This window comes from Chironomus tepperi, unplaced genomic scaffold, assembly GCF_022539635.2.
Source record: "Chironomus tepperi strain 1889 unplaced genomic scaffold, CSIRO-AGI_Ctep_v1 contig_244, whole genome shotgun sequence".
Classification (NCBI taxonomy): domain Eukaryota; kingdom Metazoa; phylum Arthropoda; class Insecta; order Diptera; family Chironomidae; genus Chironomus; species Chironomus tepperi.
The window spans coordinates 388695-402563 of NW_027226366.1; the positions used below are offsets into that span (position 1 = coordinate 388695).

At 33.5% G+C, this 13869-nt stretch overlaps 1 protein-coding gene across 3 annotated transcripts in view; it reads right to left on the minus strand.

Moving 5' to 3' along the window:
- Lmpt (four and a half LIM domains protein limpet) overlaps nt 1-13869 on the minus strand; it is a 77361-nt gene that overhangs the window by 35012 nt on the left and 28480 nt on the right. Inside the window, exons 1-3 of one of the 3 annotated variants that reach the window (XM_070641269.1) lie at nt 1543-3027; nt 1448-1483; nt 371-397 (exon numbers count right to left, since the gene is read on the minus strand). The exons of the other annotated variants lie outside the window; for them this stretch is intronic. Coding sequence (XP_070497370.1) covers nt 371-397; nt 1448-1483; nt 1543-3012 — 1533 coding nt within the window. The 5' untranslated portion in view covers nt 3013-3027. Of the gene's footprint in view, nt 1-370; nt 398-1447; nt 1484-1542; nt 3028-13869 lie in introns of those variants that run through there. 3 annotated transcript variants of the gene reach the window in all.

Here is a 13869-nt window from a genome sequence, read left to right on the forward strand (position 1 = left end):
AAAACTTAATAACAACAAATTATACATTTTACAGCTTTTAAATTAATGACCGTAATTTATTTCCGATCAACGCTGATGAGGACGAGAGATGATGTTATTGATAACATTGGTTATACAAAAAAATAATATAACAACAAGCGTGTGGTTCACAAAAATCTCTAATGGCTATGGCTATATATTCTATGAATGAAATATCATCATTTAAAAATAGGTCAATGTTGGATATACGCTACAAAAAAGAAGATTAAACAAAATATCAGTTGTGTGACGTTTACAAAATACAGCAATAAAGCAAAGAGGATTTATTCTAAGTAATTTGCACGCCCTAAAGCTACAAAATGCAATACAATACCAAGTTATTTGCACTTACTTTAAGGCGATATTTTATTAAAATTATCTAAAAAGACAGAAAAAGGAAAAAAAAAGAAGTAAATCAAAAATTGTGGCACAAAAAAGTTTTTCATCAATTGTTTTTTGAGGAGCTTCCATTTTAAAGTCATCGCAAATCTCGCCCTTCTGATGTTTTACAACAATTTAAGTTTCCCGCAACACGACAAAGAGATTTACGAAGTTTAATCCTCAAACTTTTTCCAACTAGTCATTTCTTCTTTCGTCTCTTCTTCAACTTCTCATCACAAAAGAGCGGGAGCATTTGCACATCATCAAGTGGCACATCAGAGTCACTACCGGAGTCACTTAATGCCAAATGACACGAGTGATGATCGACAATTTTCTTCATCCATTCATTATAACCAACATTATGCATGTGCTGATGATGCTCGTGTGGCTCTTTTTTGCTACCTTCATGAAATGCTTTAGCCGGAAACTCTTCTGGATGGAAATGAATACAGACGTAATTTTTTTGTTGCTCATCTGTCGATGGTAAAATTGATGTGCGACGCTTTTTTGTCTCCCATAAACGTTGCATTTCTTCTAGTTCCTCTCCTTTCGTCATGTAAATGTTTTTGTCTTTTTGATATTCTTCGCATGGATTGCACGGTTCTCCTTCCTTCCGTTCATCTTGTTTCGTTTGTTTTTGTTTCAAATTAAGTGTCACAATCACTGATACATCTCCATTACCTTTCTCATCATCAATATTGCATATTTCAGCACCATCTAAATTTCCATCATCAGCACCAATCAATAGTTCCTCTTCCAAGTCTGAATCGAAAATCTCATCATCTTCATTTTCCGGTACAGCTATTTCTGACGAGAGATGACTATCAAATCTATCAAACCATTCCTTATAATCCTCTTGACTAGCCACGGATGGACTCTTTCTTGAATGACTTAATCGTGATGAGCTACGACTAGCACTTCGATCAAGTGAATTAATGCAACGTTTTGATCTCTTTAGTCCTTCACCAGATGACGATGGTGAATTTATGTTGAGCAATTCATGATCTATGCTTTCATCAGCATCAAGTTGTAATTTTGGAATACTTACGTCGGGGTCGGGTGTCTTCCTCCGTACAGCAAAATCCTAAAACATAAAAAAAGTATGAGGAATCAGAAATATAAAAATTTCAGAAGATACTCAACATTATCGAAGGCAGATGATGCCAATGAGATATTTTCACTCTTATTCTGTAATGATGACATCGACATATTTAAATTTGTATTGCTGTAACTGTTCAATGAGGGTGTTGCAGTAGATCCAAGCGAATAATTTGATGTCGGATTTAAATTGACTTCCATTAAACTTCCAATAACACTTTGTGGTTCACTAATAACTTCCACAACCGGCACTTGTTCCTGATTCTTTAATTCTGTTACATCCTCAACAATAATGTCATTTGATGTGAGCACTTCAGCAAAGCTACGCACCATTACGGATGGCTTAACATCAACTTTTGAGAAATCTTCAACATTTGTCATGTTAACCTTTTGAGTATCCTCAAGTGTCGAAATCAATTCGGATGTGATCTCATTTGTCGATGATGTGATTTCAAGTGATTTTGGAAAGTTTTCGAGTTTTGGAGATTCTTCAACATGTGCCTTGATTAAGACATTTTCTACAAGTTTTGATTCAGTCGTTATGTTCTCATCTCGTTTTAAGATAATTTCATTTATTGTTTCGTCCGGAAAGTCATCAGAACCGACATTACCTTGCTTCATAAGCAAACGTGATGTGTTTGCCTGCTGCTGTAGAGCATTCTTTTCCATTTTAATGAAATTCTCGTTTATATCCAATTTAACCTTCTTTTTATTTTCATTCTGTGACTTGGCATCACCAACTGAAATCTCTGTGGTTTTATCATTCTCATCTAATGACTTCACACCACTTCCAGATGCCAAAATTTCATCAATTTTACCGTGAATTGGACATGTTGGCGTTTCCTCAATTGTTTCTATAATATTGTCATCATTCTCGTCACTTTGGTATGTTAATGGTACATAATCATCCATGTTATTCATCTCTTCCGCTTCAATCTCTGTGAGATGTGCCAATTCTTCTTCACGCGACTCATGCTGTGATGACACCTGTGACGAACGTTTAATTGTTTTTCTAAATTCATCATCCCGCGTGATGCCTTTCGATTGATGATAATCATATTCAGCATTACCATGAGATTCATTCTCATCATCACTATTTTGTTCATCATCTCGATTAATTGGTGATGGACTACGCGAGCGTCGATATCGTTCACGCTCTATATCAAGAAAGCGTTCCATTGAGTTCTCACGAGAACGTTGAACGAGTTCAGTTACTTTATCATTAAGTGCATTGACTTTTGTAACAAGGGAATCGATTACGTCATCACCAAGTTTTGATTTATCAACAATTACTAATGGAATTCCACTATCCTTACTACGTGACAATATGTCATTTGTCTCAGCATGTTGACTTTTATCTTGTGTTACCTTGACTTCATTATTATTAATATCCAATGATAGATTTTTATAACTGGCCAGATTATACATAAAAGCAACAACTGAAATTACGTCCATTGCACCCACACATGCTACCAGGGCGTCCACTAATGGACCAAAGTCTTCCTTTCCATTCATTATTTACGTATGACAGTCTTATTTTAATTAAATTAAATCTTTTTTGCAGTCTCAGCTTATTGCATAATCAAAAAAAAAAAAAAGATGGAGGAGATCACGAAAAAAATGTCTTTTGACGTTCCTTTATTTTCACTTTATGACTTGCTATTTACTTATTATTATTATAACAGTTTCGAAGGTCACTTATGGCGTTAAAATTGTCGAAATTTAGCTTAAATATTCTCTAGTAATATTTCCCCGAATGAGTCAGGCTCAATGATTAATTCTACCGGGATAGAATGTTCACGTTCGATCTATTTAAACGATTGACTTGAAATGATTATCACGTTGGCAATAACATTACATTGAATGCACTTTACATTCACGAAATGTGCATTTCGTCTTCAAACACTAATTACTTGTAATGTGTGAATGTCGAGGTAAAATTAAGACAAACGAATGCATTTTCACTTTGACAGTTCCTACTCATTCATTCACACTTTATATTGTTATCTCAATTAGCTATAGCTAAAATATTTTAATCACTCGCACGTTCTATTTTGAAATAGAAAAAATATTCAGCTTTTGACCTTTTTGTATCGCGCTTCAAAGATAAACTGATTCTTGTTGATTCACTGTGAACAATTTGTATACACGCAGAAAATATTTTTCAAAAAAGCAATCACGAGTTGCTAAAATTATCAGACAGGAGGAAAAACAAAAAATAAAAGAATTACTTGCCGACGTAATGTATCTTTTTTGCATGTCGTAAGGGGGATGTATGATGAATTGAATTATATTGAGGATTACAGCCTAAAAGGCAAAGAGCATGCTTGAATGTACTAGATGAACATACTCGTAAGCGTTGCTTTCAGCTTACTCTACTCTCGAGATCATACTCTTTGCATGCTAGGAATAGGTGCAATAAAGGCTTTAAAAATAGTTCATAATATGGGCATTTATACAAGATTATGTGGGTCATGGATGAATGAGTGATTTATCTACTTCTGTTTTTCGATCATTTTTCATTTCCCTTCGATTTTTATGTTGCAGTTAAATCTCAAGAGGGCAGTGAAAGTGTTCGTTTTGTCCTGGAATGTGTGGTGTTTTGTGTCTATTGAGAATATGTTTATTTATAGGTAGCAATTCTGATAGTAAGGTCGAACATTTATCAAAATAAAAAATATTGGTACGCATATAAACATGTGGGAATTAAGTTGTTGTGAATGCGGAACTATAAGAGACATAAAAAGCACTTTAGATATTAAAGGATCATTCATTTATGATGTCTAGCTTAAATGGATATTGGAAGAAGATGTTTATCGGAGGCTGTGTGACAATTTTTTGGGGATGCAAAGGTGCAGGCATAGTGCTCGACTGGTTAATGCAGAAATATCGACTCAAATTGAAGTCATTTAATGAATGTTTATGGAAATGTACATACTTGATGCTCAAATTAGAACAAAATGCACCGTTTAGCAGGTATTCTAGGGAACACAAGGCTAAGTAGAGGCTTATACAAGAAGGAGAAGATGGTTTTGGGGGATCCTGGCTGTGCTCTTGGCTGTTAATATTAGAAATTTTGAACATACATGTAGTATGACCTCTCAACGCATAATTAAAAAAATAAACATCATTCTCAAAGAAATTTATCAAAATGCTGTACAACTTAGCACGTAATAGTCATGTACCCACTAGAATTGATGAGGTCTAACTACAGAAGCTATGAACCCCGCTATGCATCTTTTGAAATTCTCTCCATCAATACAAAATCCCATAGGCCATTTTCCAATGAAAAATGCTCCACAATTACTCATCATTTTATCGATTCCTTTCAAAAACGTTTTCATTGCATCACTAAATTCCATCACGTTTACGTTTAACATACTTTCCATAGATTTTTTTAGACATAATGATTCAAATCATTTTTCTTCTTTGCTTCTTTTCTATTCTTTGACGTTTCCTCCTAAATATCTTTCCCTTTATTCATTCTAGCAAATCATCATCATCATCATCATCATCAATGTATCATCACCATTATTTGCCGACAATAACAATGAATGAGACGCTCACTTATTCATCTTCATTCATGTTGTAAAGAAACATCGAAATCAATGAAAGTTTAAAAGAATTTTCATTCACATGATTTTAAAGTGATGCCAAAAAGCTTAGAAGTTTACAGTAAATGCGGAAATGTGTTTTTACTTCTTATTCCTTCATACTTGGCAATATCGCATTGAAAATGATAATTTTTTTGGCTTCGCTTATTTTTTTTCATACATTACGCAAACAAGCATATAAAAGCATGACATTTATGTATAAATTTCATGTTTTTCCGTTCCTTTCCTTCGGGTACCATGTCTTTCCGCACACACTATAGAATAGAGATATTATTAATAAATCTTTCTCGTGTTGTTCTTTATTCATCCTCATCTTCATTTTGCCTTTTTTTTTGTTGTACATTGTTTCTTGGGAAATAAACAGCTTAAAGACAATTGTTTTGTCCCGTGAAGAATTTTTTTGCTTTTTATTGTCACTATAGCTTCAACAATTGTCAAACTTAATGATAAGAGTTTATGCCGAAAGCTTTTTTGGTCATTAAAATACTTTTTACCAGGCTTAGATTGCTAATGAATGTTTGTCGTTGAATTTTATAGCAGTTAAAGGATTCATTTGGATTAAATTACAAAATAATTATAGGAAATTGTTCATGAATGACGTCTAAAACAGTGGTGGACAACCTTTTATATTTTATGGCACACCTTGGAGGTAAGCCTCGAAAAAAATCTCAAATGACATGCAATTAATGGAATTTTCAAACTTTTTTGGAGACTCACAAGTGTGCCGCAGCATACAAGGTTGCCCACCACTGGTCTAGAAGCATGAAAAGGGTTTCTGTGCTCGACCACAAATTGAACAATTCACTACCTTCATTAAATTTTGTTAAATTTTCGGTTTTGGATCACTTTATAAGAAATATTGAGGTACACTACTATACATTATGTAAAGAACGTAACTAGCAGGGCTTTTAAAAAACAAATCCTTCACCTGACCCTAAAAAAATTATCAATTTGCTAAGTTTCTTAGAAAAAATGTTAAATCCATTTCCAAATTTATGTCCATCAATATTTTACTTCCAAATGGACAACATGACATAATGTCTAGTTAGACATTAACAGGATATTAGTCCTACTAATCACTATTTTAGTCCTACATTCGACAGAAAATGTCGTAAGTTATGGAATGTTAATAAGTTGTAACTTAAGCTCTACATATAAACATGGTTACAGTAAGTCAGGATGTCAAGGTGTCCATTCTGGATCTTAAACCCTCACTTGTCAACAACTCCTAAAATAACTACATCACCTTCTGATATCCAGGTGCTAAAATTGACAGTAATGAATGACATTAAGCCTAAAGACAAGAATATTCCATCCCTTCCAAAGAAATCTATTTCCAAATTTTAAATTGAGATATTTTAAGACAAAATTCTCTCTAAATTCGCATGCTGTAAGCATTTAATTCAAAGTATCAGATATCCAAAGATATTCGACTCTCAATAAAGTTATTTTAGAATTTTGAGGGTTCTTTATTGCGGCTCCATATCCATTTCTTATACAAATAGAAAAACATACCGATGAAAATACCAAAAAAACCATGACCTAAAGTCATAAATTCTATTATTTTAAGACTAAAAGTGAGTAAGTCTTGTGTAATACAGCAGTATCTAACTCGTTTGCTATAAATATCCCACGTATCGTTAAGAATCGTAACATATTTTGAGTTTTCAGAATAACAAGGTATGATTCAATCGGTAATAAATGATATTACAAACAGCATTACCTCATAATTTAACTAGTAACTGTGCTGTACATCATCACGCAAAAATGCGCACAAAAAGTTCATCCTTATGCATCACTACTGAAACTTCTTGTTATTTTTTCATAATTTTTCATAATTTTTTTTCGTTGGAAAGATCGGGGACAGACGTCACAGTGCATTTCTACGAATATCATATGCGATGCTATACACATTTTACTGGCAGCAAGACAAACATTTTTGATGTTTTTTTCGGTATTTGGATTTAAAAAGAAACTTTTAAATTCTCTTTAGCTGCGACATAAATCTGCATAATCTAATTATAACTTTATTTTTTGTGCTTCTCTACTTGTGCAAATGAGTTGAAAAATAATGTCTTATGACTTGTATTGAACTAAGGAACAGAAAAAAATGTTCACTTCTGGCACCAACAAGGAAGTTGGAGATTCTCAGATTCTCTTTGATCTGCCCGAGATGTAAAGTATGGTTACTGTCTATGCTTTGACTCAATTGGAGCATGTAAGTTTGATCAAAAGGGTCATTTACCCGAGCAACATAATATAGATGCTAGGGCAGTGGTGGGGAACCTTTTTGTGTCAGGATACTCGTCAGTGATATGCCAGATAACATGACATGCAGTTCATGGCATTTTCCAATATATTTTGCGTCACAATAGTGTATCGCGGCACACAGGTTGCCCACCACTGTGTAAAAGCAACATAAAGCCTCTTCTTTAACGTCAAAATTACTTATAAGTGTCTATATTTGGACCATTTTGTCGGCAAGAAATGCCGGTTGCTCACCACTGGGCTAGGTGCATTGTAAAGCCTCGTTATTGGTGATAAGACGTAAAAATTGCTTAGAAAATCCAACAAATTACTCGATCTAGTCTCTAAAACGCCCATTGATTAATACAGTGACTGTACCTAATACATTCCCAATATGACGATCATGTGCTTCTCGGGCTTATTTTTCATGAATTTATCGTTATGAATTTAATTTATTTTTTTTTGGAAAATTCCTTGTTTTTACTGACCAAATTTATAAGTCTTATGACTCTCACAGTCGTAATTCTCGCATCGAAATGAAATCTTGCTCTTACATTCTACTCAATGCCGACAGTCACACAGCAGTCAATATTTTTGTACACATATAAAATTCATACATACTTCAAATAGCACAATTTTATATTTATTTATTTTTTTTCTGCATGAAATTACCTTAAATAGCAATCAATCTCAACAAGAATCCAAAAGCGACTTTAAATGGCTTTACATTGAGACCCAACTTCTTTGTTGGCAATATCAATTCACTGAATTTAATTTTTATTCTCACAATTCACAAAGTTTTTCTCGAATTTTCACTAATTAAATCAATTTTCTTAATAAATTTTCCAATTTTCCTTTTTATCGGCACTAAGAAAACATTAAAAATAAATAAAATTGTCTTGTTTCGGGAGAAGAGAACAAACTGTGTCAGCATGTAATGAATACCGTCATAAAACTAGTAACACAAATTTTCTTTTTTCTTCTCTTAGATTTTTCCTCCTCTTTTTTTCTGTGTGCTGTGCTCGTTCTACATGGAGAAGCAAAATATATTGTATGTGTTGTGTGCTATGCAACAATATCAAAAACTCGCGCGCGTTATTCAGTAGCACAGATGTGACATGATGTTGTGTCACATTCATAAAAATGTTTGTCGTGCAACATCATCACGTGTGACATGATGTGTTTCTGACAGACGATGATGAAAAATCATTTTACTTTCTGTCTTCATATCGAGCGGTTCTTTCAAATACACAGCATATGTGGTGGATGCGAATGAAAGGGAAAAGATGTTGTTTTTCGGTTCTCGTTCCACAGAAATATTGATGACATCATAAGAAAACTGTCATAGACATCGATTTTTGTCTAAATGGAAATTTTATGATGAAAACGTGTCTACGTGGATATCTTAACGTTTTTTTTTTTTGGTTGATGCCGTAATAATAATCATCCATGCATTTACCCAAAGAATTTTCATCGATCTTCCTTTCTTTTTTTGGTAACTAATGGACATGATGATAAAATAACGAGCCTTTCTTTTATGTTTGTTGCTCGATGTCTCTTGATACACATATGAAATGTGTGGAATGTGCGGTTGGATAGCTAAATTGGTGAACTGCCGATTGCCTTTCTATTAGGAAGTGTGTGGTGAACCTTTTTTGTGTATAATGGGGTATAATGCAACATGTCTGGGATATGCTTGATCCAAAATGGCTAATATGAAGAGCAATATGTGGAACTAATTATATTTGACCCTGTGAGACACATTATAATGACTAGTGGATCGCTACGTGCTAACGACAGAGGCATGAAATAGTTTTAAGACACCCTGAAGCTCAAATATAATGATTGACATCATTTTCAATTTATCCATCGACATAACACATCAAATTGACCAGATAGTCCACCTACCGCATCACATAACTAACCAGACACTCCCCACCATAAATTGGTCTATTGGTTTATGAATCAGGGAATTAGAGTATATGAAGCAAAAGCAAAAGAGGAAATAAGAAGTTTAATCAAATGAAATGCAAAAAGGAAGGAAACGAAAGGAATGAAAAGAAAAATCAATTTCAAGTCATATGCTCATCGTCGCTTATATGAAACAAACGGTTATAAATGAGCTTGAGGTGTGTCTCATGACTTTTTACGATCACTATCATCTACCCGTTCATATCAATAAGATAGGTAGGGATGTGATGGGTGGGAGGGTATTGATTAGTAGCGCATATGTGGATTTATATGCTTGACAATACTCAATAGCATTGGAAATGACTAAATTTGTGGATTCACAAGCTAATGACAACTGCCTAGACATCCAGCAACCATTTTAAAATGGATTGCTAACTTAAACCTCATAAATTAGCCACAAGGAAGGGACAAAAGAGCATTCCATAACAGAATCAATGGCACGCGGTTAGAAACAAGCAATAATAAAGTCAGAGTCCATAAAAACGGATTTCTCACTTCGCAGGAAGAGGAACTACAAAAATAGCAATAAGCATATTACGGTAATGATGGAAAGGACAAGAGAACTTGTGTTATAGACCATTTAACAGGTCGTATAACTATTCATTCGTCTCCCATTTTTATCCATCTAAATGAAAAAAGGCATTCAGTTCTGCAAATCATCATCATCACCAAATTTTTCACGGTCTTTTCTCCCGCCTGTGCCATTTAAAAATGCTCTATCATATTTTTAGAAACATTACAGAAACGACCTTTCATTGTTCATTTTTATCACTCTGCATGTAAACAAGTGTGAATGAATATAGCCTAAAGACATGAGTGACGCAATTTGTGGGAACTAACTCATGTGATTTAAAACGTCCCTAAACTTTTTTTTAGTGAAATTATTTCGACACGTGAAAGGAAATTCATGCTTGTGTTGTTTTATTTTTGGGAAATTGAGAATGTTCTGTCATTGACAGTGACTAGATGGAGCAGTGGTGGGTAACCTGTGAGCTGCGGCACAATAGTGTATCGCCAAACTGGATGTCATGTGCAATTTCAGTTGTGACTCACCACCAAGGGTTGTCGTGGTGCAAAAGAGTGCCGCATCCCACAGGTTGCCCACTCCTGAACAACATAGACAAAATGAATATCCAGCAATTTTATAATCAGATAAATGTATTTCTCACATTTAACATAAACGCTAGAAAACATGAATAAGAATGATGTAGCTAGAACTTAAGTGAAAGCACTTATCCATGCTGCCATGTGCGATTGCTGTAAATTTATGTTAATAAGAGATGAAAATTCTATTTGACATTTTCATATTTTTAGAATACAAATTTCCCTTATCAGCATTATTAAAAAAAAGAATAGGCAAACGGAACTTCTCAACAGTCATTGCGAATTAAAGAGATATCCAAAGTCAAAATTTGAATATTTCGAGGACCCTTTTATTGCCTATTAAAACATTTTGTCTCTGCTTTATATCAGCATAACCATTTTTTAGAATCCTATTAACCTACATTAATTCGCATCATTTTAACGCATGAAGCCTTCATCCCGAAGAGAAAAAAAATTGTTATTTAATGTCCCATTCATTGCCATCCACAATGGCATGTAATAAATTTTTCAAACATTAAAATAGATCTATAGACTATAGATAACAAAAATATTTTTGCAGTACTAAATTATCATCGTCTAAGTATCATTATGTAAATTATATGCCATTTCATTACAACAATCGTCAAGCAATGAGGGTGGATGGGTGGATGTGGAAGATAAGATATATTTATAATAATTCTAAAGAACTAAGATAAAAATACAGCACTAAAGAATTTTCGTCTCACGCACAGCCGTAGGATGAATTGTTGTCTGATAATGGAATCACACACGATAATGATGTTATTAAGATAGAGGATATGATATCTCGTAATTTTTCAGATCATCGTAGGAAATAAGTTTGAAGGAAATTGAGTAATCTGTAGATTTAGATGTAAGATGCAGTACACGATTTTTTCACTCAATCTAAAGGAAGTCGTGCTTGTTGTGGGATGATTTGGGTTTAGTTAAAAGTTGTAGTGAACTTGAAGTTGAACTATTTAAGGAATGAACTGGATTCAGTTCAAATTTCAATCCATACCCGAACAGTACACTGCACATCGTGTTTGTTAGAGTACCTTTGCGTCAACGCATTGACGGTACGACGCGAGGTTCCCCAGATGCACCGTTACGACTGATGTCGGTTTTAAATCGAAACATATGGCACTGTGTTGCTCGAGGATTAAGTTCAACAATGTTGAGTCTAATGATTTCAAACTATTAGTCAAAAGAGCACTAAGGATTTAGTAAAATCAACTTTTACATGCCGAATGGAAAGTCGTTCTTAAATTTGGCACTTCTTGGTGGAAAACCTCGATCGAAACTTCATACAACGGCATGCAGGTCATCAAATTGAACGGGGATTGAATCTACAGAGAATTGACAACTTTCCTGAATGGACCATAGAATGATTTGTACACTTGATGTCCAATTACAAGAGCTACTAATGACATTAAGACGACAATTAGTCATTCGTATAAGAAGCCATTTACTAGACATATTTCCCTTCTGTCTATTCGAGTTCATAGTGTAAACTATTACAGCATCATCACCATCCATTTATTTTCTACTTTCCCAGTATATTTCCCAGTCAGTCTAACTAAAAATGACTAAAATCATCCAGCAAAAGAATCTTTAAAAAATCCATTTTCATCCTTCGTCTGAATATCATTGACTTTAATGTCAATGTCGAGCTTCTCATTTGAATTCTCTATAGCACATCAATTTCTAAGCGAGTGTGAATTTTATGGAAAATTATAACAATTTTTTAGGATAATTAAAATGATCATTTTTCCCTTTCATTTGCCAACCCTCAAGGCTTCATATTCACTTTGCCCTTTTTACGCTCCGTAAATTTGCGCGTTGACATTTTTATAATATCATCATCATTCTGACTTGAGTTTATGATTCCCATGATACTCTACAATTCACATCATTCTTCTCCGTCGTTTTTTTATCACTTGTTCTTGGTTTTCATGGAGCTAAAAATAGAATCTTTATGGGAGTAGATTCTATATTTAAATGAAAGTAGCGAGGAATGCGTGCGAAAGAACTCTTAATTCTTAAATTCATTTACTGTTACTGGTTTGCTGCTGTTATTGCGAATGACAATAAAATATAATGTTTCCCTTTTTTAATTTTGCTGTCTGTCGACATTTTAGTGTCAATAATACACAAAATACAAGGGCGAATAAAGCATGGCAAATGCAACTTAATTGCCCGACAACAAGACAGCAACAAAAGTCATAAAATAATCAGAGAGCTATTAACAAGTTCTGCAAGGCTTCCTCCCTTCCACCATCATCCTTTATCTAAGCAAAGAGTCACCCATCCTCGTATTTAATTGATAATGAGGCATGGCATTAAAAACTAATTGGTTTTAGACTCATATAAACCAGAGTTCGTGAAGATCGAAAAAATCTTTGATTTTCCAAAATCATTTTTTTTTGTGATCTAAAAAAATCATGATTTTTTCGATCTTACGTAAATCATTACGTATGATTTTTTTACGAAACGAAGATCATTTTCAAAATGATCTTTTCTACGTAAAATCATTTTGTTTACAAATTATGTTAATGAACAACTATGCTCATTAGTACATTAATACTTAACATGATTTGTTTCTACAGCATTTTTAGATGATTATTAAGTCGTTTTGAATCTATTTACACTACTTTAAGTACTAAAATTAGCTGAATTTTCATTCAAAGTGATATGTTCTGGATCATATATTTAGTTAAATTAATCGCTTAAAAAGGTTTGATTCAAATTAAAATGACTTGATAATCATCTGAAATCTCTATCTAGAATTTATTTACACGGTTTTAGGTGCTTAATGTAACTAAATATATGATCCAGAACATATCACTTTGAATGAAAATTCAGCTAATTTTAGTACTTAAAGTAGTGTAAATAGATTCAAAACGACTTAATAATCATCTAAAAATGCTGTAGAAACAAATCATGTTAAGTATTAATGTACTAATGAGCATATTTGTTGATTAACATAATTTGTAAACAAAATGATTTTACGTAGAAAAGATCATTTTGAAAATGATCTTCGTTACGTAAAAAAATCATACGTAATGATTTACGTAAGATCGAAAAAATCATGATTTTTTTAGATCACAAAAAAAAATGATTTTGGAAAATCAAAGATTTTTTCGATCTTCACGAACTCTGATATAAACATAAAAATAAGGAGGCACAAAAAGGAGGAAATCGCGTCAATGGCGTCAATGGCGTCAATGTTCAATGATCATGAGATGAGAAGAAGAGAACAAAAAAGCAAACAAGGGAATGTCCTTTTATGCATGTGCTGATTCTTTTTTTTCATTTCTAGCACCAACCTCCATCGCTTGCCCCAAATTAAATATTCTGTTGTGCTGTCCTCAATTTTACAAAACGCTTTAAACAATTTCCTGTGGATTTAATGTCGTGATGATGATTTGCAGTTTCA